We start from the raw sequence: 27,087 nt of genomic DNA, 5'->3' as shown, positions 1-27,087 counted from the left end.
ATGTCGAGATCCAGTGAGCTTAATAGAATGTTGGGAGTTGACGTTTGGGGAAGGTGGTTTAAAGGGCTGCTTTCTCCGCCCGCTTTGTCTACCTTTACTTAAATAAAGTAACTCAGCTAACATCCCTGATCGGAGTCTGTGCCACAACGCAAGCCCTCCAATCACACAAAAAGGCAATGTTTTTGACAGCCAGCCAATCAGGCTGTCCATAAAAGCCGCCAACCACACAGGTCCACCCACATAGTTTGTGTATTGGCTTGTCAGACGAGGGACCAGCCCGAAACAGTTCAAACCATTTGAGTGCACAGAGGTTCTTAGTGTGTGCCCATAATTGCACAACAGCCATTTTAGACCTACCTCATGGTAAAGGGATGGCCTAAACAAAATAGCAGCTAGCAGTACTTCTAAAAATGTTAGTGCCCCAATAGCTAACAAAAAGGTCAGTTCAGCTACTAATCTGGTAAAATCAGCTGCACCCCTTGTGAAGCTAAAACTAAATTACAGCTGCCACCAGCCTATTCCACAATACTATTAATAGGGTGATAAACTCGCCCAAGGTTAAAAACGGGTGCTTAAAGTACTCCTGTCCTAGGAGCCATATGGGCTACCACAAAACCATATAGTAAAAAGGTTTGCAGGGAGAATTCAGTCCCTGTGATAGCTACATTATGTCATTGAACCTAGAAAAATCAATGCAACAATAGAAATCCCCAAAAATGTGTGGCTAACCGCTGCCCCAGAGAGTAAAGTTGACCAAGAGGGCAAGGTTGACTGTGTCAAACAGTTGTTACAGGTCTAATAAAAGGACACGGATTTCATTGTTTTTTTTAATGTATTGTCTGGCACCGACACAACGGATTCCCTCCTCCTGCCCAGCCAAAACCTCACCTGAATTTGGTGCACATCGTCCAGGACAGTCCAAAAGTCGGATGTCCAAGGTCAGCCTTTTCTATTGGCTGCTAGCCATTACTGGAAGCTGAGAAGTCTGAAAAGTGTCCAGGTTTATTTAGTTAAATCAACAGGGATTCCTGGCAGTGAGGTCTCAATGGATCAAGGCACCATTCCTGATCTCAGATGCATATAATGAATCTTCGTGATGCATTGGTCCGTTGAGGAGGGCTGCCTTAATAACTTTGGGATTGCAGGACACTAGGACAGCCAGATTCAGGGTTTCCCTGTTAAAATGCAATCCCCAAGTGGACAGTGGACGGAATTCATACAAAAACGGCAGCACCTTTTTGTCTCAGCTGGTGCAGAGGTGAAAAGGGCTTTAAATGGAAGTGTGAAATATTATCTATCACCTTGTCCAAAATATGAGGTCTAGGGTTTCACTATCATGGATGCATTGGACAGCTCATGAACCTTGAGGGAAATCTTTTTGCAGGTTGAGTACATAAGGAGTGTGCGAAGGCAAGTGTCTTCTCCAAGTTTTAAAGATATGTATCCTCTCTTGGGATGTGCATCAAGCTTTTTTTCATCTTGCAAAAACATTTTCGTCATCTGTGTTCTGCATGTTTCTTGAGTCTTTGTTGCTAATAGATGAGAGCAATGTTGAACCTTAAGGCTCAGTTCACTGTGATCACATGTTAAAAAGCAAGACTTTATAGTGCCTAAAAGTATAGAATGCAACAGATGAATAGTTTCCTCAGAATCAGCTCAGCCAACCGTGAACAGTTGACTTGGCAAAGTGTGGGTGGCCGTGTATTTTATTCTTTGTCGTGACCATTAAGGGGGGGGGGGTGCAGGGATGATGGACAACAAATAATTGGGAGATTGTTTAGAAAGTTATTACTACCTACCAGAATAGTGATCTTTACATCCCTAGCACCAAATGAGAGCTGCAACTCTCTGCTTCAGAAGCCTTCACTCGCATCTTCCCCGCCCCTGGTCCTCCCCAGTGGATCCACCCACCTATTTCTTGGAACCAACTGTAATCCATTCTTTTTGTGCTGTGTACTCTATATCAGTACTTTATTTTTGGCATAAGTTGGAGTGGATGAATGAATGCTGGTAAAATTCTAATGTCCTGATATATATTTATCATTCCAGGTGTATTAGTTCTATTTCTGGGGTTTTTCGCCTTACTCCACTGCTGGTTAAATGCATTTGCAGAGATGTTGCGCTTTGCGGACCGGATGTTCTATAAGGTAATGAAAAAATTCCTACATTATCTGGTTTGCCATGTTACCATTCTATTCATTGCAAAATTTCAAATATTGTACAGTGCATGGGATTAAATGTCCATTTGATCTCAGAGATGTGAGGGGGAAACTTGGATCAATTTTTGAAATCTGAAAATGGGTCTCTTGTGTATGGTAGCGTATCCTTCTAATTGCTTTAAAAAAGCATTAACCGTTTGATTCCGTTCTACTGTGCTTGCCAGCCACAAAAGCACATGCAGCTGCAATTGCCAGTCTGAGTTTAGAGCAAGAAAAATTTTGCAGACAAATGTCTGGCGCTATCGGGCATAATACTCCAGTTATGCAGCAGTACTCCTGTACACGGATGCTGTCCAAATGTCAAGCACAGGAGCAGTAACAGAGGCCAACAGAATCTGCCTCCATTATATAATGGCATATCAAGGCATTGATTTACTTATTCACAAAGTTTTTAACATTTTATGAACTAGCAAAGGTACACTTCCACTGACATTCTATGAACCCCAGAGCACATTTCAAACAGACTTGAAAATAAGCTACAAGCAAAACAAGTGTCCAGAGGATGTACAATAGAAAATAAACATGAATAAACTTAAGTTCAAGATGCTTCAAATGTATACAGTACGTAGGTATCTGCACTGCACAAAGAAATAGCAATAGTGGCCGAATGTGCTTCCCGCACTGCTGGCAAAGACAGTCAATCGACAAAGATTCCGAACGGCAGCAGGTTTAGTAGAATTTAACTGACAGGCTCACTCTAAAGGTAAGTAACAGGAGACATGGGTGGACTAGATGTTCCCTCATGCAAGAAACCAACGTTTCTTCTAAATTTCTTCTATTTGATTCAGTTCATAAAGCACACCATAGTGTGGTGTTGCAGAGCAGGCACCCAGTGTTTTTTACAGGCAGGAAATCATCACTGTGGTCCGGTGTGGGGGGGCATTGCGGCTATGAAGGTGGTTTGGAGTTACAAGCATGCATTCATGTGTCCCCGCTAATGTGTTTTTAGAAATATACTACTCGTGGTAGCCGGCAATAAAGTGGCATAGATGGTGGTCCTTGTGAAATGATATCACTATGTATATTTGCATCTAATCGGATAGTGATATTACATGCAGGCAAGCTGTCCATTTGTTTGTTCCACGAAGTGATTACCTTAATGCGATTGTTAGTGGGATAATTGTGCTGATAAATGGAAGATGCAATGGAAGCATCACGATTCATTTTTAGAAAGTTGATTATATACTACAGAAAGGTTAATAGTCCAGATAAGCTGGGTCAACTGTCCTTGCATAAAGAGCAAAGCATGCACTGAATAAAGAGCAAAGCATGCAGATTAGATGGCATGGGACTCTGAAGGGTTTCAATACATTTCTTTGGACAACTACCATCAGAGTCCTAGTCTAAAACTCCAGGCGAGCTGCAGGTCGCATAACCCCCCGCCCCCTTATCCTAGTGGCACCGAAATTGCTTTCTGTGCGGTTGTGTTGCTAGTGTAGAACATTTTATGGAAGGTATGGCAGAACTAGAGTAGGTGTTCACAATGAACACCTCTGCAGCAAAGACCAAGACTTTGCCAGACCCTTGGTGGCAAGATATGAAATCACCAAAACAAGCATACCAATGACTTGATAATTTTTCAAAATGTTATGCATAATCTCTGTAAAATTACAAAATTCAATGCAGTAACAAAGGGACAGAAAATCACCAGTCGGAACCACTGAACTTCTTTGAACAGCGAAGTGCAAGGAAGTGCAGTTTCTGACTGGAAAGGCCAAGACTGTGTTTTGCTGCTATGGACTTTGTTTGGGTGACAATTTGTCAAATGCCAAATTTTGGAGGAAGACCGGAGGCAGTTCAAGGAGGAAACTACAACTGGCACTTTAATTGCAGCCGACAGCCCTGATAAGCATTGTGAGCTGAGTACTTATATGCCAGTTTGGTTCGAAGTGCTAGGAACTGCTGTTTCTGGCAGTTTGTGGTACGTGGTGTGGTTGGTAGCTTTTTCCACCAGTGTCGATTGCCTCGATTTGGGAGATTTCCTTTAGATTTTCCTCCAGCGGAAACGGCTAAGTTTCTCCTTTTTGATACCTGATTTTTTTCATCATAGTCGGGTAGGGCCGCTACGTACAATCTCTAGAGTAATGGGAAAACTGGAGGCATTTTGAATAACTGAAGACGCAGTCCCAATTTGGCGGCAGGGGATTTAACGTCACAAATTGGTGCCTATCCGAAAATCCAATCCCCGCCCCACAGCATGGTTTACAGCGGTGAGGAAGGAGGACCTATATTGCAATGTGCAAATTGGTTTGCACTCCACTCCAGTTATCAAATAATAGTGCCAATGACTTTGATATCTTGGTGCCCCTTAATAATGGAGGCTAAGGAGGACACCAAATAAGGAATAGTAAAGAGCGGCTTCAACTTCAGGAAAAAAACAAAGGACTATTTTCCTATTAGGATCCTCATGGTCTCTAGAAGTAAGATGATTCAGTTGTTTCTTTCACACCAGCTCTGGCTCAGGGACAATGATTTAACTTTGACTGGTGGAGCAGACCGCTCCAAAACTATTCTTGCCTCCTAGTTTTAGGAGAGTATGTGGAGATCTAAGTGCATCACCCGAGACATTTGTAAGCTCCCATGGGTACAGTCAGACTATTAGTGGTGTATTGGATCCTGCAAGCTACTCGGTGCGAATTAAGGAGAAAGTGGTCCAGGGAGAGAAGTTGGACTCTAGGGAGCTTTCTCCTATTACAACACTGAATATCCTCTTACAGTCAACTGTACATCTTTATGACAATATTAACAATGACATGTACAACCAGGGTGGTGGTTTAAATGGAATTTTGACACCGTTGAATTTTATGACATGGGCTCCAAAATATAAAAATGTTGCGCCTGGCAAAATACAATTTGGTCATGTCTGGACAGAGTCAATATATTTGACGGAGAATGCTCGATTCGTAAAGACCCTGGTACAGCAGTTTCATTTTTAGTATGTGCTATTAGGTTGCGCTGAAAGCGCTACCTTTAAGCCGAAACTATTGTCATTAAAATAAGAGCTTTAACGTAAGACCTTCAAATATGGACTTTGAATGAGGGTCTGTAATGCAAAAGAGCGGGGGAATGGGATAGGTGCTAGGTTGCTCATAGGTGAGCAACGGGTGAAGTGCAATGTAAGGTAAGTGCGAGCCTCCAGGGTGGAGGGGGAGTTGAGGCAAGTGCTGAAGATAGTGCTGAGGAAGGATGCACAGTTGTCCGGTTATTGAATCCCTCCCCATTCCCTGCCCCTAGCCATGCTAATCCCTATGACTAATCCCCCCACTCCCCCCACCACTTTCCTGCCCATCGCTGAACTCTTTGCGCTCTTCCATGGAGGCAGCCACTTTGGATGACTGCCTCTAAGGAAGCTCTCTGGAAACAATCCGAAACTAGCAGCCATCTTTGAATGCTGAAAGATACCATGCATCTTAGTGTGTAAAATCTGTATTCGGAATATGTTGGACCTTTCTTTTGCTGAATACAATGTTAGTCCATGTCTTCACATTGATCCGTTTTCCTTTTTGGAGGGTTGGTTCCCTCAAAAATGTTATGCTTTAAAAATGTTGGCCATAATAAAAGATATATTGGCATTGCTTTAAAAAAGTTCCCATTGAAACTCATTTTTAAAATGACCATTCAAGTGTTAATTGAAAGCGGAGAACCTATTTAAGTGGAGAAAGGGAAGACCTGATCTCATCAGGGCCATATGATGCTTACTGTACAGGTCTATTCGCCTGCTGTGTTTATTCACTTGTGCTCTAGCACACTGAAACGTCTTTTGTGCTAGATGGAATTACAATAATCGTCTCAGACCAAATAATCGGACAGACTCCAAGAATATGGCAAAGTCCTACTTTATTATCAAAGGATGTGGGTTCGATCTAACTTCTATGTGCTAGTGACCACTCCCATTAGCAAAATCTAAATTTGGTCCAAAAGAGTGTGGTGGCGGCGAACACACAATTCCCACAAACCACCCACAGGGTTTGTAAAGTTCAGACATTTAATTGATGATCAGGGAAGGTGACTCGCGCTCCAACCACTAACAGTTGTGGGATTGAGTAAAATAAACAAATGTATCACTATGACAAAGCAAACTATGTGAAATCAAGGCCTGACGAAGTAGGCCTAGTTCAATGAGGTAATGCAAGTGCACAGTACGGGAGCGCAAGGGAGGGGGAGGGGAACAAGTGCACCCAGTCCAGCAGGGCCCTGGGTTTAGTGCAGAGAGGTTACCCTTCTTATGGAACGAATTCTGAAGTGCAGCAGTGCTGAGCACAGTGCAGAGGCCCGGAGGCAAGTGCAAAGACTGGCGAGGGAGCCTGGGACCTGTGAGGCTCTGGAGGTGCACCAGGCGACCAGTCAGCAAAACTGAGCAGAGTTAGGGAAGAGAAGGAGGAGGGAAGTAGGTTAGCAAGAGAGGTAGGTCTTGAGGAGTTTCCGGAATTTAAGGAGATCCAGCTCAAGAGGGAGAGAGGGAGATTGTTCCAGGGGGAGGCACCTGCAGAGGATAAAGATCTACCCCCAAAGCTTTGTTTGGAAAAAATGGCTCACCCGCAGAGTCGGAGGATGGCGAGCGTAGTGCTCTAGAGGGAGAGTATTTAGGAAGTCCCCAGAAAGCCTTCTGGACTATGCATGGGGTCTTGAACTTGATCCTTGCAGCCACAGGGAGCTACTGGAGGGATTTCAGCGCAGATGTTACTCCTGGTGCTTTAATTACATCGTTAATTAATATTTTCATATAGTTTCAGCATAGTTTCATACATCTTCTTTATGACATCAATTTGTCCTCACTTAACCTACTTCCATGATGTCCACAGGTGTGTTCTGACATCTTGGCAGGCAACATCCTTCCATATATCATTCTTCCATGCAACATTCTTCCATCATTTCAGCGCGAGGGTACATTCTGTATGGATGTCTGCATGCATAACCTATCTCATACACTCGATACAGTATAGGAATGATGCAGAGGGTCCCATTTATTGCTTTTCTCTGACTTCCAATATTACGGCTGTGAGGGGGTGGGAGCTAGCAGGATAGCAACTACCTGCTCTTCTACATTCTGCTGCCTCAAAAGTGAGGTCACTCCAGAGGAACCAACCAATACATGGAGTAAGCAGATAAACCTACCCAATAAGCTTCAATCATACTGTGAGCACTGTGGTGTTCCTGGCAAATTCTGCATGATATCTAGTTGCCAAATCATTGAGTGGGGGAAACTGGCAAATGGTGGTGCAGCGCATTACTGTTTCAGCTGGGTCCCGGTGCGGCCGCCAAGCCGCAGTACAGTGTGATTGAAGCTTATTGTGTAGGTGTATCCGCTTACTCTGTGTATTGGTTGGTTGCTCTGGAGTGACCTCGCTTTCGAGGCATCAGTGAATAAACACAGCAGCTGAATAGACCTGTGGCGTAAGCATCACATGGCCCTGGTGAGATCAGCTTAGTTCCCTGTTTCCACTTAAATGGGTGCTCTGCTTTCCACTTTAAATGTCACCAGCATCAACGATTCTTCTGCCTGAATGCTGGAAAACGCTATGCTCTCCAGCTGCAATAAGCTTTCCTTGATTGTTGCCGTGAGAGCACTGCATGAACTTTCACACACAAAACTGCTCCACCTTAGAAAACCAAGTGCTTGAAATTCAACACTTCAATGGTCTTTTTAAAAATGATTTGCCATCGGAACTTCAAAATGTTATGCTTTAAAAATGTTGGCCATAATAAAAAAATCTATTGTCATTTTTTTTAGAGTGAACTACCCCTTTAAGTAACTGCATTTGAACATGGTATGTCACTGGATCTGTATGTTTGGCATGTTGTGTATTGGTCTTTAATCTGTTTCAGATCAAAATTTTTCCAGCACTAGGCTTGTGTTTTTCACACTTCGTACAGACTAAAATCAAGGCATATTTCGTATTCCTTGAGCGGTGAGGTCCTGTGAGAGGAACAGTTCCCTGAGAAGCGAGGCCAGTTCCCGCATTGGGCACTCTGTGAGAATGGAGTGTAAATGAGCAACAGGGGAAGAGCTTGCACAGAGTGCTCTTTTTGCTCTCACTGCATCCATGTGATTGCATCCAAGAGGAGGGCATGTGAGCGGCATGCTGTGTGCCTTCTCCATGACACTCCCTGGGCTTGGCTTCTGCAGCTTGTCGAAAACATTCTGTACTCAGATAGGCTTCGTTCCTCCTGTAAACCAGCCGAGCTTCGCAGCCCGTGCCCATTTCCAGGAAAGAAGTTTATGTTGAATAAATGAACGTTTCGGATGTTTCAAACTCACGCGTGAGAAGAGCAGATGCGTTTGTCTAATGATGGGTCAAAAGAGTGAATATAAACATTGTTCCTACTTCTAAACAGTACTTTGTAGACTTCTTGGTTTTCATATTTACGTTTGAAGCACTCCACCTTTGTCATTAATTTTGGGACGTAGCTTCTCTTTGAAACGTCCGATGATAATTTAATTTCTCACTCACACAGGCGCACACACCCCTCCCCATCCAACATTTTCCATCTAGGGTGGTCGACTTTACAAAATGGATGTGCAGCACACTTTAGACGTAGTAGCGCAGTGCATGTGGTTCCATACAGTGTCATTCACGTCCATGCCCCTCCCCACCATCAACTTTTTAGGAACATTAGTGGCATATGGCATTTTAGCACATACGCAGCACAAACAAATAACAAAACTGTAGGGCCATTATCCATGCAGGACCTGAACTGTTAGAGATCTGCCCAGGCCACATGCAAACCTCCTAATTTGCCTATATATTCACACCAACAGAAGTGACTTCACAGGAAAGAGCAATGCAAGGAGCATCATCAATCTTTGATATTTACTGATGGAAGTGGGCGAGCCCAGTGGTGCTTGGCCGACCTGGGCCTAAACTGGGGCTCTAGCCTGACCCTTCTCTCAGGTCAGTGCCTGACCAAAGCAGGGACTGATCAAGAGCTTCACCTGCTGCCCCATAACACGGAAAATCGTTAAAAGGAATGCTCTGGGCGTGCTGGTAACACATTCAGGTGCCCAGCCCCTGACTTCCTGTCTGGCCTGCAAGACTTGCTGTCCCAACCCAGCCACTTTATTGGCTGGAATGGGCCAGAGCACTTCCTGGAACGGCTGGGTAGGGGCTGGCGGGGGAATTTAAATCACTCGCCCGCCTTACCTCTACAGCATTTTTTCCCCTTGCCCATACTCCCCCAGCCTTCTCCTCACTATTTGAAAAAAAATACTCATGCTGTCTACATCTCGCCCTAAGTGTCACCATCTTCATTTTCCCTGCACCTCCTGCCATCCCTAAAACAGTAGCGTTGTCCCTCTCCCCCAGCACCAACATCCTCTTGTTCTCTTTCGCAGCCCCACTCCCCATAAAAAAGACTGACGTTGCCCCTCTAACCCCCCCCACACTGCGTGCCGCTATTCCCCCTTGGCCTCCACCCCTGATCCAGACACTGGCTCGGTCCGCATTGGGCTTCTAGAGCCAGACCCAAAGGCTTGGTCCTGGCTCGGCCCTACCCCAGTGTTCCCTGCCTCTGCCAGCTCTTATTAGTGGCAACATGAGAAGAGACATTACAAGAAGTTGCAATGAGTACGTGGGAAAACAAATCTTTGGTTTGAAATAAATGTATGGTTGCTGCTAATGGCTTAATATTTACTTGTGACAGTGAACTTAAATAAGGAACTTACATTGAAGACTTACTTGCAGACTACTACTTGCTTCCTGCCTACTATATACGACAAAACTATTGGAAAACCAGGCACTGCCATAGTGGTATTAACTGGCGCCGATAGTAGCAGGTGCAAAGCCCAAACTGTTGGCTTTGCCAATGCTTGTTGGTTGTGGGCCAGACAAAAACTTTGAAAATGAGAATTCGATAATGAACATCCCTGAAAAAAGTTCAGGATTGCTTTCACCAATCAGTGTGCCAGTTTCAGCTATTGAAGGTCTCTATAATGCACACAATACATCTAAGAATATAAAAGTTCCCTCAAATCTACTCTGGCAAGTGAAGATTATCTTTGGACTGTGGCCAACATAAAAAAAAAACTAAAGATGGAGGTGAGGTGGGTGAGTTTCAAATAAGGATCCTATTAAGATGGATTCCCAGAAGGCACCCCACGGATGGATTTTGTGAGGCAAATCTATTATGGTGAACAGGAAAGGCACTAAAGTCTAACCAAACCAAAGAATAAATATAATAGCAGAGCGGTAAGGCTTAGACTTGGAGTGGTGCGAGTGTGGTCTAGGGCTGCAATGAGTACACACATATGCAATCATTTATCAGGCCTTTAAAATACACACTAGGCAATTTAACCTTCACATTACTTTTTTTAAATGGGTGACCTCTCCTATCCCCTTTTCCCCTGCCACTATCACCTCTACTCCTCAATGCTCTCACCCCACTTTACCCCCCTAGCACTCACATATACATAATTATTTCTCCACAAAGTAATGTTGTTGAAGTATATTCCAACTAATTAATTTACTTCGGCAAAACGATATATACTGAAAAAAAGACTTAGTTTCTAAGGTCGGACATACACTATTTATGAAGGGAATAATAAGTACTCATGTTATACAAAATTTAAGCCCCATAACTGGTGGCAGACAGATGACCTATATACTTCCAGATGTCAGCTATAGCTTAGACACCTAGATAATAGAATCAGTAATTATCATGTTCAGCAATCAAGCGTACACTCCTGCCTAGGATATACATAGTAATTTGAAGACAAATCCAGGGCTTGTTAGAGAGGTAATCTATGGTGACTCTAGAAAAGTACCTTGCAGGGCCACCTGTAGGAGTTCCAGTGTTGAGAACCGTCTCTTGTAGGAAACATAAAATCCCAGATATGTGTCAGTTTCCGCAGGTATCCCAAGAAAGCAATCTACCACGTGAGACACCATTGGAGATGTAGAAGACATGATCCAGGGGATGGTTCAAGATCCAGCAAAGCCAGGAGCAGAAAAGCCGGGCTGGATTTAGGCCCCAATGTGATCGAAGGGGGACTTGAAGCTGTACCACAGAGAGCCCTGTGAGTATCTTGAGTAACCCGCCAAACCAGGTCCCAGAGATAAGTAGTTGGTGTTTCTTCCAGAAAGTCAGTTCCCAGAAAGCGAGAGAAAAACAATGGTAAGTAAAGGCTTATTTTTTTTAATGGGTGAGTTGAAGGTTCTGGTTAACCATAGTTTTGCACCCTGAGTCAACGAAGACCCCAAGGGCTCAAAAGCAGAACAATAGTCATTCACAGGAGAGGGACCCACCATCCAGAAGTGGAATCAACGATGAAGATGGCTGCAGGAGAGCTGAGGAACCTACACAGCAAACCCCTGAAGCTGAGCAGGCAAACGTGGATGGCACACCAGCAAAAAAGGCCCTGCAGCAGGACAACAGTGGTAGTGACCAGAGATTACCAGACTAAAAGATTTGGTGTATTGTTGGGGTACCAATAACCTTTGTGATGGTGGCAGCTTAAAAACCAAGGCGACACACCCTGGAGGGAAAATGGTAAAATGTAGAACTGCCCAGAAAACAGTCCTAGGATGGAAGGCCTGGTCCCAGCAGATGAGGACTTTTAGCACAACGAGGAAGTCTCGGGAAGGACACCCAGCAGCCAAAACCCCAACCCCGGGCTATGTTCAGACTACTGCATGCAGCTGCCATGGCCAGAAGAGGGCTTAAAAATGCAGCACTGGTTGTACATCATTTAGCAGGTTAGCAAACCTGCTCCCCTTACATAAATCGAGCATGACTGAGCTCAGGAACTGGGTTTAATCCAGATCTCTCTTCACTCGCAGTGGTCGCCTTCTGCCAGCCACACAGGTTGGCTTCACAAACTGCCAAACACCCAGGCCCACCCCACTGGAAGGTCAGAAACTGCTCTACACCACTATGGCTGCTGCCATCCTGGGATCACAAAGAGCCTATGTTGGTAGAACAATTGTTTTATGGATAATATTTAAAAACATGCAAGGTACATTGGACTGTTGATGCGATAGATTGTCTCACTCCCAGCCTACCCCTCCTAAAACCAATATAGGGTGATAAAATCACCTGAGGGGAAAAATGGAGTGCCCGGGAAGCAACCATGGGGACTGGGCACCTTTATGGGCTGACTCAATGCCATATACCTTTAAGTAAGGTAAAAAGGGATGTTGTGGCAGGGGCACTTCAGCAAAAGTCCCTCTTACCACCAAAATTAATAAAAAAAACTTCCAAAAACATAGAAGGAAAAAGCAAAAAGGGTAGGGGTCCCATAAAATGAGACTGCAGAACCCCCCAAAATGGAATTCTGCCTTTAACATTTTCCATTCAATTGGTAGCAGTGTTAATCAATTCGAACTAAGGCACACCGAAAACATGCATTACTAATGTAGATGTTTTTTATTCACATATGTATTCATCATTATCCATTTACCCATGCAAACATCCTCAGACTGTCCTACGCATTATATTTTCATTCATCCATCGTCCACATATTTCATCTCTCCAGCATGCCTTTAGTCGCACATTATACTCCCAATCATTACATCACACCTCTTCCCTCGCATTCATTCATTCATCAATAAGTGCTCCCATTCATTTTGCTGCCCCTCCTGTACTCTCTCCACTCCTTCTGCTTTCCCCTTGATATGTCCTTCTGCCTAGATATGCCTATGTGCATGAACTCAGACTACACCCCTACAACAGCCAGAACTATTGCCTTCGTCCATGCTTCTTTGCTAATGTTTAGTTACACATACAACCGGCATAGGCATGGTTTCGAGGGGATTGGGTCCTCCGACGTATTCAGTATCTGACAGTAATCACCATAGCTGTGCTGCTTCAGAAAGTTTTCTGCGTCGATGATGTTGATACTGTCCTCGAGGGCCTCCGTTGAGCCGACGTCACCGGATGTTATAAGTAGGACGCACGACGCCCGTAGCCTCGGTCCTGTTATTTCCGCGAACGTGTTCGCTTGGGAGATCTCGGCGCGCCTCGGTTCTACTGAATCCTGTTCTTTCGGTTCTTCGAACCTGTTTCTTAGGATGTCTTCGGCTTCTTCCATCCCGCGGTCCAGTTTTAAGAAATGTCGGGTGTGCGGGTCCAAGATGTCGCTGACGGACACGCACAACGCTTGCCTCTGGTGCCTCGGGGAGGACCACGATACGGGTGACTGTCGACTGCCAATCGCTCACATCGAAGGCCTTGCGGGAGCGTAAGAAGAAGCTGTCGGTCGGTAAGGTGGCCAAGCCCCGGAAGTCGCGTTCCACTGGTCTTTCGACGGATGATTCGAGGGGCGACTCTCCACATCGTCGTCGTGAGTCCGGGGGTTCTCAGTCTGGGAGTTGGTCCCGCCATTCCTCTGCCTCTTCGAAGCTCTCCAGGAAGGGCCGTCACAGGCCACCTTTCTCGTCCGAGGACTCTGCCCGTCGGTGGGTTGCTTGTCCCAACAAGCATTCCATTCTGAAAGGAGATGTTGGGGATTTTCCAATCGCAGGGCTCTGGTCCGTCCACGCCGTCAAGATGCCGGCCGTGACCATTCTAGAGACGCTGCTCGTACGCCTTCGGGCTCGAACGGTCATAGCGACTATCGGGCGCCTTCGAGGTCCCGGTCGGACAAGGATGGTCGCTCTAGACATGCCCGTTCCAGGTCCCGGTCCTCGACGCCCTCAAGACTGCAAGAACCTGTGAAGTCTACGAAGAAGACATAGATGCTTGCGGCGCCGAGATCATCAACTGACTCTCTCGAGGCTCCGCCTCCGAGGAAGTCGTTGACGCCATTGGCGCCCAGGCTGTCGAGACCCGCTCGGGGCTCTGCCCTCAAGGCCTGTGTCGACACCGTCGAAGCTGTCGGCGCCACTCTCGATGCAGATTCCATCGACTCCTTTCGAGGCGGCTTTGTCGGAGGTTCCCCGTGGCACGGTGGAACCCCCAGAAAGGCTCTGGCCAAGGCTAAACATGTCTTTGTTCCTTTTTCTGTACCCTCCTTCCGGCCTCTGGATTATATTTCTGAGGTGGATGAGGGGTCTGAGGAAGGTGTGGTTCATGCAGAGGTTCCTGATGACCTCCTTTCTGGGCATAGCCAACTTGAGGACCTGCGTCAGTCGTTGCACGACGCCAATGGTCTAGACACCTCTCCGGAGGTGGAGTTTGGTAGGCCTGAGCCTGGCACGCATGCCGAGTCCTCATATCGGCGCCTGATGTCGAGGGTCACAGATTACCTGGGGTGGTCTCCAGGGGATTTTCAGCAGGATGACATGACTGATCTCCTCGACCAAGGTCCTCCAACTGACCCGGTGCTGCCATTCCATATGGCCTTGCAGAGAAGGATGGCTGCAGCTTGGACTTCTCCCGGCAGTGAGCAAGTCCTTGCTGAAGAAATATCAGCCAGCCAGTGGAGACGCCTGCTACTTGACCACGCACCGTACTCCGGAGAGTTTTGTGGTGCAGGCGGCTACGGCCCCCGCAAAGCAGGCGTCGTACCCTACCATCCCTCCTGATAGGGACGACAAACGTTTTGACGGCTGGGCGAAGGTGCTTTCTTCAGGGGGGTATGGCTCTTCAGGCAGCCAACTCCGTATGTGCCTTGTCACGTTTCACGCACACTCTGTGGAACTGTATTTCCTTAGCGGCTGAACATATTACCGAAGGGGAGGAACGGGATGGTTTTCTTGCTATCGTGCAGGATGGCAAGGATGCCATGTGTGAGTCCGTTTGGTCGGGTCTGGACATGGTAGATTGCATCAGCCGGTCCATGGCGCGAGAACCGTAATACGCAGGTTTGCATGGTTGCGGAGGTCAGGGTTTGCTCCTGATGTGCAAACCCGGCTCCTCAACATGCCCTTTGACGGTGACGTCTTTTTGGCAGCAAGGCTGACGAGAACTTTGAGCGGTTGCAGGCCTCCAAAGCTGCAGCAAAGTGATTGAGCGCTGCAGTTCGCCAGCCTCCGCCTTTTTGTCCTAGGGGACAGCAATGGAGGGGAGGTTCCTTTCGATATTACTCATCCTTTAGTAAATCGAGAGGAGCTGCAAGTCAAAGGGACCACCATAGGAGTGCCAGAGGTGGAAAACGGGGTACTTGAGGTGCTAAGGCCGCTCAGGCAGTTGCCTCTTTGCCCTCAGACACTGCCGCAGCCGCTTCAGCTCAGTCATGAGGCCATGTCCCATGGTTCGCCGGTTGGGGGAAGGCTGGCGCAGCATCTTGTAGAGTGGCGTGCCATTACTTCAGATGTGTGGGTTCTGGAGATCATGGCCCACGGCTACTGTCTTCCTTTCCTGCAGAGGCCTCACGACAATTCACCAGGGAATCTCTCTTAGAGTCCGGATCCGCTCCTTGCGCAGGGAATTCAATCCCTGCTGGAGAAAGGCGCCATAGAACTGGTACCTGTAGCGGAGAGGAACAAGGGATGGTATTCCTCATATTTTTTGATTTTGAAGGAAGACTGGGGGTTGAGACCCATCATGGACTTGTGCGGTTTGAACAAGCTCCTCAGGAAGGACAAGTTCAAGATGGTTACTCTTTCTCAAGTCCTCCAGGCCCTTCAACTTCAGGACTGGTTGGTGTCTCTCGACCTCAAGAACGCTTATTTTCATGTGCCGATCCACCACAAGCACAAGAAGTACCTGAGGTTCGCGGTTGGTGACCCGCACTTTCAGTTTCGGGTCCTTCCGTTCGGATTGACCTCCGCCCCGAGGGTCGTCACCAAGCTCATGGTAGTGGTGGCAGCGTATCTCATGAAAGGGGGATTCACGTCTACCCCTACCTGGACGATTGGTTGATCAGGGCGCACTCTCCCAAGCAAGTCCTGGATCATCTGTGCGTCACCTGCCACTCCCTTCACAAGCTGGGCTTCTCCCTCAACTTAAAGAAGTCCCACTTGATGCCAACTCAGCGGCTCCAGTACATCGGAGCAGTGCTCGACACGTCCCTGGGGCAGTGTTTACCTCCCCCAGGTGAGGGCTCCTCAGATGGTGCACAAGTTTCAACATGCCCAGACTCTCCCGGCGTTCGAGTTTTTGTGGTTGCTCGGCCTCATGGCATCCTGCAATCTTCTGGTGCCAGAGTCCAGGTTGCGGATGAGATCTCTGCAATGGGCTCTCAAGATGCAGTGGTCGCAGTCCTCCGGCAGGATGTCGGACCCTGTTCAGGTGCCGCCCTCGGTCGCCCAGGACCTTCTGTGGTGGGCCGTCAAAGGCAATCTGATGAGGGGGGCTCCATTTTGGCTACCCTGGATGCATCCGTCACGGGATGGGGAGCTCATGCCAACGAGTTGACAGTCAGCCGTCGTTGGTCTCTGGAGTCCAGCCTCCATATCAATCTGTTGGAGCTGAGGGCCGTCAGGCTTGCCCTGAAGGCCTTTCTGCCGACTGTGCGAGGAAAGAATGTCCTGATTCTGACGGACAACACAGTGGCCATGCACTACGTCAACAAAAAGGGGGGGGCAGGGTCACTTCCTCTGTGCAGGGAGGCCATCCAGCGGGAAATTTCGATCTCGGCAGTTCATCTAGCCAGACACGTAAACGAGACGGCGGACGCTCTGAGCAGGCAGAGCGCGATCTCTCACGAGTGGGAGCTGGCTCAGGAGATTCTCCTGGAGATCTTCGCCCTTTGGGGGACCCCTCAGGTGGACCTCTTTGCCTCCCGTGTCAACCGGAAGTGCGAAAGGTTCTGCTTGTGGGAATTTCCTCCAAGAGGAACCTTAGGAGACGCGTTCGTGGTGGAGTGGTCCTTCCCACTGCTGTACGCGTTTCCTCCAGTCCCCGTCATCCCGCAAGTGCTGCAGAGGTTAGAGGTTCGGTTCCCGGATGATCCTCATTGCTCTGGCATGGGCCCGGAGGACGTGGTACCCAGACCTTCTCGACTTGCCCATCTGCCCTCCACGTCGTCTTCCCTACCGAGACGATTTGCTCTTATATGAGGGGGAGGGTCGGGTTCTCCATCCAGAGGTCATATCCCTCAACCTTCACGCTTGGCTTCTGAAAGGTTGAGGTATAAGGATTGGGACCTCCCTGAAGACGTGATGGAGGTGTTGCTTTCGGGCAGACGGCTGGCAACAAAGTCCCTTTGCGGTTGGAGAAAGTTCTGCGACTGGTGCAGGGTTAAGAATGTGGATGCTTTTTCATGTGACATTCCTGTGGCTCTGTCTTTGTTGCTTTCGTTAGCCCACAAAGGCTTGCAAGTGGGTACCTTTAAAGGTTACCTGGTGGCACTGTCCATCTTTAAGCGCTCGTCTGAGGAGTGTTCTTATTTCAAAATTCCTTTAATTTCTCAGTTTCTCAAAGGGCTTACTAACGTGTTCCCGCCGTCACCTTTCCAGGTGCCTGGTTGGGATTTGAACCTTGTTCTAAAATTCCTAATCGGTACTCCATTTGAGCCTTTACATTCTTGTCCTTTGAGACTGTTAACACTTAAAACTGTATTTTTAGTTGCTGTCACTTTCGCTGGCAGACTGAGTTGCAGGCACTTTCAGTTAAGCCACCCGTCACTGTGTTTCATAAGGACAGGGTTGTCCTTAGAGTTCGTCCTTCCTTTCCTTTCTTCCGAAGGTGGTGTCGGAATTTCATTTAAGCCAGGTTATTCTTCCGGCGTTTTACCCTCCTCCACATCCTGGTAAGGAAGAGGAGAGGCTCCATAGGTTGGATCCTAGGAGAGCTTTAAGTTTCTATATTTCACGCATGTGCTGGGTCAGAGTGGACGATCAGCTCTTTATTGGTTACGCTGTAAGGCGTTTGGGACAAGCTGTTACTAAGCAGACTGTCTAGATGGATTATCTTGGCAATATCTGAATGTTACCGCTTGGTGGATAAGGACCCTCCGGTAGGCTTACGGGCCCATTCTACTAGGGGTATGGCTGCCTCTAGTGCCCTGCAGAGGGGTGTTCCTATTCGTAACATCTGTGAACCAGTCACATGGGCTTCGGTCCATACTTTTGTACGACACTACTCCCTAGATTCTATCCATGGGCAGGATCTGGCCTTTGGCAAGGCGGTCCTTTACTCTGCAATGTGATTAGGCATTCTAAATTTCTGTTTTTTAAATTATTTTCCCACCTCCTTACGTTGGTACTGCTTTGGGAGTCTGTCATAGATATGGAATATGTTGGAGGACCCAATCCCCTCGGAAGAACAAGTTACTCTTACCTGGTAACGTTCTTTCGATGGGATGGTCCAGCGACGTATTCCATATCGCTCCCTGCCTATCCCACGACAGAATTTCTTATGAGATTGCAGCTTACGTTTCCGCAAGGCTTTCTGTGCTCATACTGGCAGTAGTTGGTACCACATGTTCTGGGGAAAACGCAACAACTGAGGCTACGGGCGTTGTGCGTCCTACTTATAACATCCAGTGACGTCGGCTCGATGGAGGCCCTTGAGGACAGCCTATCGACGTCATTGATGCAGGACGCAGACGCCAAAAATGTTTCAAAGCAGCACAGCTGTGGTGATTACTGTCATAGATATGGAATACGTCGTCGAACCATCCCATCTAAAGAACGTTACTAGGTAAGAGAGTAACTTGTTCTTTGTAGCTTCTCCAGCATTGGATCTTTCACGGATTCACATGCTTAGAATATTCCCTGTCAGGCTGGAAACCATCGGTATATTTATTAAGACGTTTTCGATAGGAAAAAAATCGACCATTCTGTGTCATATCTGTCGTTTTTGGGCTGCATAGCATTACCCAATAGGACGTAGCGGTATAAATAGCCCCGTCCCCGCGGCTCCCTTCAGATTTCAACCGTCTCCAAAGTAGCGGGAGCACCTCGTGTTTTCTACTCTGTACAAGGTTGAATTCTACTCTTGCAAGTCTTTCTTTTACAATGTGTGGAAAGGCGTTGTTCCACTCATGTGCCACGTGCGGACTGAAGAAAGTCTATGAAGGAGATGGGCACATGGATTGCCTGTACTGTCTACACCCGCATCACTCTGCGGACACTTGTGAGATTTGTAAGGGTTTTTCACAGAAGACGCTGAAAGATCGGAATAGGCGTCTGGTGACGTGGCTAAATGAAGGAACCTACCCTTCATCGGAGGTAGGATCGGCACACAGTCTGGCATCGAGGCCTAAATCGTTGGTAGTCCATCGCCGATCAGTGTCTGCAGAGCCACCGACGAAGAAGCCACATTCTACGGAGAAACGTCCCTCCGAGAAATGCCCGGCAAAAGAATCCTCTTCCAAACATGGACAAGATCACCATCAAGGGAAGTCTTTCATCTTCGCCGAAAAAAGGGAAAGATCCTTTAAAGACCTCCTCCTCAGGAGACCATCACAGGTCTTCCTTGAGTAGAGACTCGACAAAACATAGGTCCAGCTCAAAAAAGGCGGGATTGCCTAAAGAGCCTGCCTTACAGCCTCCACCACCGTCGACAGGGGTTCCGTCGTTGACGGGATCATTGACACCAGCGCAGACAATACCTGCAATGGCTTTGTCGACTCCGGCAGCGACGATTGAAAGAGCTTCCACATTGACGGTAGATCCTCCAAGGGCTTGGCAACCGGAGGTGTATGATGCGGTTTTGCCAGAGACCCTGTTGCAGCAGGAGGCAGCTTTCTCAATATCAATGGAGGAAGACCGTGAACAGATTGTTGGTCCAGCGGATCTGGGTTTGCAGGGCATTGGCTCGTCAACGATTTCGGGAGGGCAAAGTGTCCCCGTTGCATCGTCTAAGTTAAACCCTCAGTCAGTATTATCCTTACAGGTGTTGACTACACTATGGTCTCTTTTGAGCCAATTGGATGCGAGGTTACCCCTCCCCCCGGTGGGTGCGCCTACAGGGATGCTGGCGATGCCTGCTGACGACGAACCAGGTCCCTCTCTGCGGTTAACGACGGGGATGCCAGCTTCCAGTCCAGTTAGCGAGGAGCCTCCATGCTCACACCCGGAAGAAGGGGAATTGCAAGATTCAGAGTCAGAACAAGTGCCTAGAGACTCTTTTTCAGATTTTTCATCGTCCCCTTCGAGAGATCCTACATGGGAATCGGAGGCAGAAGTGCAAGCGCCTAAAAGCCCGGCTCAACTGTCACTGTCAGATGACATCGGCTCTTTTCAGGCGATGATGGGCAAAGCCTGTATTGAATTTGGTCTGACCCCAGAGGAAGAAAAGAAGGAATGCTTCTTGTTTGACCATATGGGGAAGAGGAGGAAGTTAGTCTTCTCGGGGCCCATTCTGGACCACGTCTAGCAGGAAGGCTTGCGAACAATGTGCCATCCATTTTCAGAACCAGCAATAAAGGGCAGGTTGGAAAAGAAATTCAAGGCCCCGGATTCTACACCTAAATGTTTGACGGCTCAGCCCACCCCGGAGTCGTTAGTGTCAGCGGCAGCTGCTAGAAAAGCCAGGTTGCAGCATAAATGTACAACACCACTGGACAATGAGGCTAGAAGGCAGGACGCTTTTGGTAAGAAGGTGTTTTCGGTAAGTGCAACGACGGTTAAGGCAGCTAACTCGCTAGCTATCATGACAAGATACGACCGGGAGATGTGGCATCGTTTGGCCCCTACCCTGGAACACCTCCCTGAGGAGCATAGAAAATCGGCCTTGTTGCTGGTCCGTGCGGGGCAAGAGGCATCGAACCACTCTATCAACATCGCCATGGACTTGGCAAAATCCCAGTTCAAGCAAATAAACAACTGAGTGGTTTTGAGAAGGCAAGCCTGGCTGAAAGGTACTAACTTTAGACCGGAGGTCCAGTATAAGGTGCTCGATATGCCATATGAGGGTGAGCAGTGTTCGGGGAGAAGGTGGACGAGGCCCTAAAAGGTATGAAAAAGGACACGGATACAGCAAGATCACTAGGAGCCCTACAAAGCGGGAGAGCATTTAGGTCCTTTCGCCCCTTCCGAGGAGCATCAGGGAATTCCCAATTTACCGCATCCAGAGACCGTAGTTTCAGCAGACCATCTTACTCCTCCCAAGGTTATAGGCATGCTGTCCAAGCAATGCGGAGAGGCCGAGACTACCAGGCTTCAAGGAGAAAGGGAGGATATTCGTCGTACACGAAAGGCCAGCAGTCAAAGTCCCAACAATGACGAGCTTCAGGACGTCCTGGGAGGCAGTGTCCTGTCGCGTTGACGAGTGGGAAAGAATAACATCAGACCGTAGGGTGTTAGACACGATGAAACTAGGTCACAGAGTCCAACTGTGTATTCGGCACAACCACATCTTCACATATTATAACAGGAAGTGGTGCTTATGTGGCAAAAAGGGGCTATAGAATTTGTTTCGGTGGCCGAGAGAGGTCGGGGAGTTTACTCCAGTTACTTCGTGGTCAAAAACCCAACGGCAATTGGCGACCCATTCTAGACCTTCAGGCTCTCAAGACTCTGAAAAGCCTGAAGTTTAAAATGCTTACGCTTAAGGAGGTCCTCCGATCCATACAGCCGGGAGATTTTCTAGCGTTGTTAGACCTACAAGACGCATATTTCCACATACCCATGCGTCAACGACAGAGTTTCTAAGGTTCGTAGTCGGTCAGAGTCATTACCAATTCAAAGTACTTCCGTCGTCTCCCAGGACATTTACAAAATGCTTGGTTCCAGTGGCAGCTTGGCTGCGAAGAAAAGGTCATCATGTTTACCCTTACCTGGACGATTGGCTGGTCAAGCAAGCCTAGAAGCCACCATGCAACTTCTGCAGCATTTGGGCTTTGCAATGAACTTCGAGAAATCCTCCTTAGCTCCCTCAAGGAGCTTGATATTTCTCGGCGTGGAATTCCAAACCCAATCTGGGCTAGTGAAGCTGTCCTTGGAGAGAGTTCAAAAACTCGAACAAAAAGCAAAGGAGTGGAATCGGGGCACCAGAGTGTCAGTCGGAAAGTACATGTCACTACTAGGTGCCATGGCATCCTGTATCCCATTGGTGAACTGTCGCCTCTTAATGAGGCCAATACAGGAGTTTCCGGCGGACCGATGGTCCCAAAGTCGAGGTTTATGGTCAGACAAGTTGAGCATCAGCAGCAAGCTTCTACGAGCACTTGAGTGGTGACAGCTCTCGGACAATTTGACGAAAGGGATGCCCCTACAGGAACCGGATTTTCAATCAACGGTGGTAACGGGTGCATCGCTGAAAGGATGGAGAGCTCATCTGGGAACCCTACAAGTTCAAGGTCCATGGTCCCTGGCAGAGTCGACTCTTCACATCAACGTGCTGGAGTTAAGAGCGGTACGTTCAGCTCTGAAATCCTTTTTGCCACGCATACGGGGATCAGTTCTAAGAATATTGACAGACAATACAACCGTGCTCTACCTCAGGAACCAAGGGGGCACTCGTTCCAGGACGCTCTCGAGCGAAGCTCAAGAAATATGGCTTTGAGCCCTCGAAACAGGATATAAGCATAATGGCTTACAATCTTCCAGGAGTGAGCAATGTACAAGCAGACTCTCTCAGCAGGGAGATGAATCAACTGCACGAGTGGGAATTGAATGATCAACAACTGACAAACTTCTAAGTGGGGGGTCATCCTTCCCTAGATCTTTTCGCAACCTGAGAGAACAAGAAGTGCAGACATTACGCGAGCAGATGGCCACAACCCAGCTCACTGGGGGAGGCCTTCTCCTTCCAGTGGACTAACAAGTTCGCGTATTCATTCCCTCCGTTTCCACTCATCTGACGGACCCTCCAGTAGATTTGCAAGTACCCATGTCGTGTAATTGTAGTGGCTCCTTACTGGGCTAGACAATCATGGTTCTCAGACCTGCTTCAACTGTCGATGGCAGAACCAGTGAGATTCCACAAGATTCCGAACCTTCTATCCCAAGACAAGGGAGCAGTTTGGCATCACGACCCGGTCGTCCTCAGCCTGACAGCCTTGCTCCTGACTGCTCCGAGTTTGGGAACCTGAACATTTCCTTGGAGTGTCGAAGAATTTTACAGGTGCCACGAGCTCCGTTTACTAACACTTCATATGCATGTAAATGGAAGTGATTCTGTGTGGTGCAGGGATCAACCGGGGGTGGACCCCTTAAACGTCGCGTCAGAACAGATTCTTCCATATTTGCTACACTTAGCGGAGAGAGGATTAGCTTTCTCCTCCATAAAAGTTCATTTGGCAGCCATTTCAAGATTTACTCGTAAAAGACATTCAACTCCATTGTTCAGCGATCGACTGGTTAAGGATTTCCTGGGAGGCTTATTTCGGACCTTTCCTACAGCCAAAAAGTTTCCTCCTAGCTGGAGTCTCAATCTGGTACTGTCAGCACTAATGAAGGCTCCTTTTGAGCCTATGTCGTCGTTGACGTTTTTGTCATGGAAAATGGCTTTTTTAGTGGCCATTACCTAGGCAAGAAGGCTTTCGGAATTGCAAGCATTGGTCATTGACCCCCCATACTTGCGGTTTTTGAAAGACAAGGTGGTATTGGCAACCAACCCTCATTTCATACCAAAAGTTCCAACGGCATTCCACAAGCATTCTTCTATTGTTCTGCCAACATTCTTCGTGACAGCCTCTTCTGTTGCGGAAAAAGCTCTCCACACGTTGGATGTCAAAAGATCTCTCTCTAGAGTTTAGGAATATGATACAAATGTTTGTGGCTTATGGACCTTCTGTGAAGGGAAAACAGATCTCTAAACAAGGACTGGCCTCTGGGTGGCGTCGACTATTGCATTTCGTCACTCTAAGGCAGAAAAGCCTCTGGAAAGACGTCCAAAAGCTCATTCAACAAGATCTGCCTCGTCATCGTTGGCATTGTGGTCCGGAATCCCACACTGGTGGACATCTGTCAAGCGGCATCAGGTCGTGCCGCACACATTTACTCGGCATTATTGCCTAGAGCAACAACATGGAGCGAATATGCAGATGGGACGACCAGTCCTTCGACATTTGTTTCAGTAAGGCAAGCCCCACAGAGGGATGTGTTCTCTTGTCAATATACCATAATTTGGGTTATTGTTAATGTGCCATGATGTTTTTTTTTTCGTATGCCTAACTGCATGTGCGGCTCTGATAATCTTGGTTTGCATTGCACACCTCCAAGTTGGGGGTACTGCTATATAATCTATTCTAAGCACGTGAATCCATGAAAGATCCAATGCTGGAGAAGGGAGTAGTTTCTTACCTGTAACTCCATTTCTCCAGCGTTGGTATCTTTCATGGATTCACATGCGCCCGCCGGCCTCCCCTGAATGCAAACTTTATATGACTCTACTACTTTGGGGGTTAAAACCTGAAGGCAGCCTCGGGGGCAGAGCTATTTATACCGCTACGTCCTATTGGGTCATGCGTAAGCAGCCCAAAAAAACGACATAGATAGGACACAGAAGTGTCTACATTTTTTCCTATGGAAAACATCTTAATAAATATACCGAGGGTTCCCAGCCTGACGACGGGGATTATTCTAAGCATGTGAATCCATGAAAGATTCCAACGCTGGAGAAATGGAGTTACAGGTAAGAAACTACTCTCTACTGACATGCCTGTTTCACATGTACATTTAACAAAGTAAAAGGTTGTTGTACAACCTGGCACCTTCCTGTTTTGCCCTGGAGATTGGCCTCCTGTTAATCTCCCCACCTTTCCTAGAAACGCCTGTGATCAGTCATGGCACAACTTTTGATTACACAGTACAGGTTCAGTGGTTCACCAGCAAAATTAAAGGCAATGCAGTGGCTCTGCTCAAGCTCATAATATCAGGAATGCAATTTATGGCAGTGATCTGTCGCCTTTATATCCTTTAAGGCATCAGGAAATCCGTTAACGCTTTACTTAGTTTCTTTTTCAAACCTGAACTGGTCAGTATTTTTTTACAAAATGTGATCCTTTTTGAGCATGGAGCCAATTCGGATTGCTCCGTGACTCCTCCTGCACACTAAAATAACTTGAAGCAAATCAAAGTTTGTGTAGTCTATTATCTTATCTTCCTCGTCTTCCTAATAACTTCACTGGCATTTAACTTGCAAAAGTTATTTTGGCTTAAAATATTTTTTCACATTTATATTCTGTAAAACTTGCATGCAACAGGCCAGTTGGCTCCTATTTTGAAATATTAATTATGCATAATATGCTCCAATATCACGTTCCTGATATCATGCATCTAAGATTGCTACTTTGTTTTAAAAATATCCTTGTTGAAAATCTCTTTGGTTACATTCTAACAGTGAGCGGAGTTAAAATGTCCACGCTGTATCTTCTGGAGCTATCTTCTATTTGGGTTTCACAAGTAACGGCTGCGAGTTCCACCTGAACTTTTTGTCTGTACATCAGGGCCAGAGCTGTGGATTCCATTAAAAAATAATAAAAAAAGAAAGTGTATGACGTTGTTTATTCTGACAAGGTTTTTGGCTGCCATTTTAGTTCAAATTCTATATTCTTTCTTTCCCAGGATTGGTGGAATTCTACATCCTTTTCGAATTATTACCGGACCTGGAACGTAGTGGTGCATGACTGGCTGTATAACTATGTGTACCGGGATTTCCTGTGGGTGAGTCCCAGCAAATGAATGGATGGTTTCTTTTAGCAAAATTAGAAATTGTTGCTGCTTGGGATACCTATCCTGGTGGCTTGCCACTATGGGTAGAGGCCACCGAACCCTTGCCCGAGTGGCAAGCTGCACACTCCACCCATGTGCTTGATTTGCATTGGGTGACTGCGCTGCTTGCCTCTGAACAGGGGGCGTGTCCCGCTATGCATTTGTATTCTTTTTTTGCGTATGCAGCAACAAATGTAGCGCACAATAATGTGAGGCTAGCGGAACTTCAGAAGTCTGACCCCGCAGTCTCTGATATTGTACTAACAGCGTAGCATGCCAACTAACCGAAGAGAGGTCCTTTCCTGTCAGTCAGCGTGTTCATGTTCTGGGAAGAGGAGAGGTGGGCTATCTGGTCCTCCCTAGCAGCTCAGCGGATGCTGAGGGAGCAAGCAGGTAAGGTATGTTATTTATTTATTTTTTAAATGTAATGTATGTTTGTGCGCGTGAATGTTTTTATTTTATGTATGCCTGCATGCGAGAGTTGTTTGAATGATGTACGACTAAGCGGGAGAAAGTGTGGCAGAGCTCGAAATTAACATTTCATGAGCAGGCATTAAAACTAGCTCTTGGGTATTCGGTATCACCTAGTAGGTGGGAGCTACCTCTAGCAAACCAGGAGATGGTGCATAGTGTGCTGCAAATCTAATGTTTATGTGAAATATTTTGTCAATTATATACAATCTTCTATATCTCTTTTGATTCTTTATAGACCTTGCCAAATAGAGAAACTTATTGTCACTGGTATGTTTGTATGGCACTGGATGGCCTTATTAGCCAAAAGAAGCTCTTGGTAGCTTTTGGTGTAAAGCTAACTAGACTCTCCAGGGCTAGAAGCAGGAGCTAAACGGCATCCAGCAATTTTGGGCCCTGTGTTGGAGTTCGCATGTGCATGTGTGCTGGTGGGGTGGGGGCCACTACATTTAGGGTGGGGTAATCTGCTGGGGGCATGGCATTCTATTTTGCTTTACCATTAATGCTCAGGCCGACAGCCCTGCACCCCTTACCCCAGGGAGGTGCTAGTGCTATAGTTTCGATTCTTGCAAATTGTCAATGAGCATGTAGGTATCCCCATAAACAGTCCTGAACAAAAATTAACTTCCTCTTTCGAGGCTGCGAACTTGGCTGTCCGTGAATGCTAAGTAGAATCACAACTGCGGTCAACCAGAAGAGGCATCGAGCTGCGGATCAGACGGACTTGTCTGTAGACGCTTTCAAGAAAAAAGATACAGAACTATAATTACTTCATGATATGGTAACCCTAGATCCCTTTGTGGGGTGGGAGAGAAAAGAGCATTGTATTACTGCAAACTATGCATGGATTTTCAAATAACAGCTTATTGCAATGCCTAAAATCATTCTTAAGTGATACGCCTCGCTCCTTTCCCCCGCTGGTTGGGATAATGCTCACCTCTGTGTTTTTAATAGAATTAAGACCTTCTAGT

The 27,087-nt window shown here is 47.1% G+C and overlaps 1 protein-coding gene across 1 annotated transcript in view; it reads left to right on the top strand.

Annotated features, from left to right (window-relative positions):
• The window catches only part of SOAT1 (sterol O-acyltransferase 1), a 454,029-nt gene that overhangs the window by 366,227 nt on the left and 60,715 nt on the right, over positions 1–27,087 (top strand). The window contains exons 12-13 of the mRNA XM_069641479.1: positions 2,050–2,147; positions 25,499–25,597. Coding sequence (XP_069497580.1) covers positions 2,050–2,147; positions 25,499–25,597 — 197 coding nt within the window. The remainder of the gene's footprint in view (positions 1–2,049; positions 2,148–25,498; positions 25,598–27,087) is intronic.

Source organism: Ambystoma mexicanum, chromosome 1q (genome assembly GCF_040938575.1).
Source record: "Ambystoma mexicanum isolate Mex_15411 chromosome 1q, UKY_AmexF1_1, whole genome shotgun sequence".
NCBI classification, from domain to species: domain Eukaryota; kingdom Metazoa; phylum Chordata; class Amphibia; order Caudata; family Ambystomatidae; genus Ambystoma; species Ambystoma mexicanum.
This window is presented reverse-complemented; position numbering and strand designations above follow the sequence as displayed.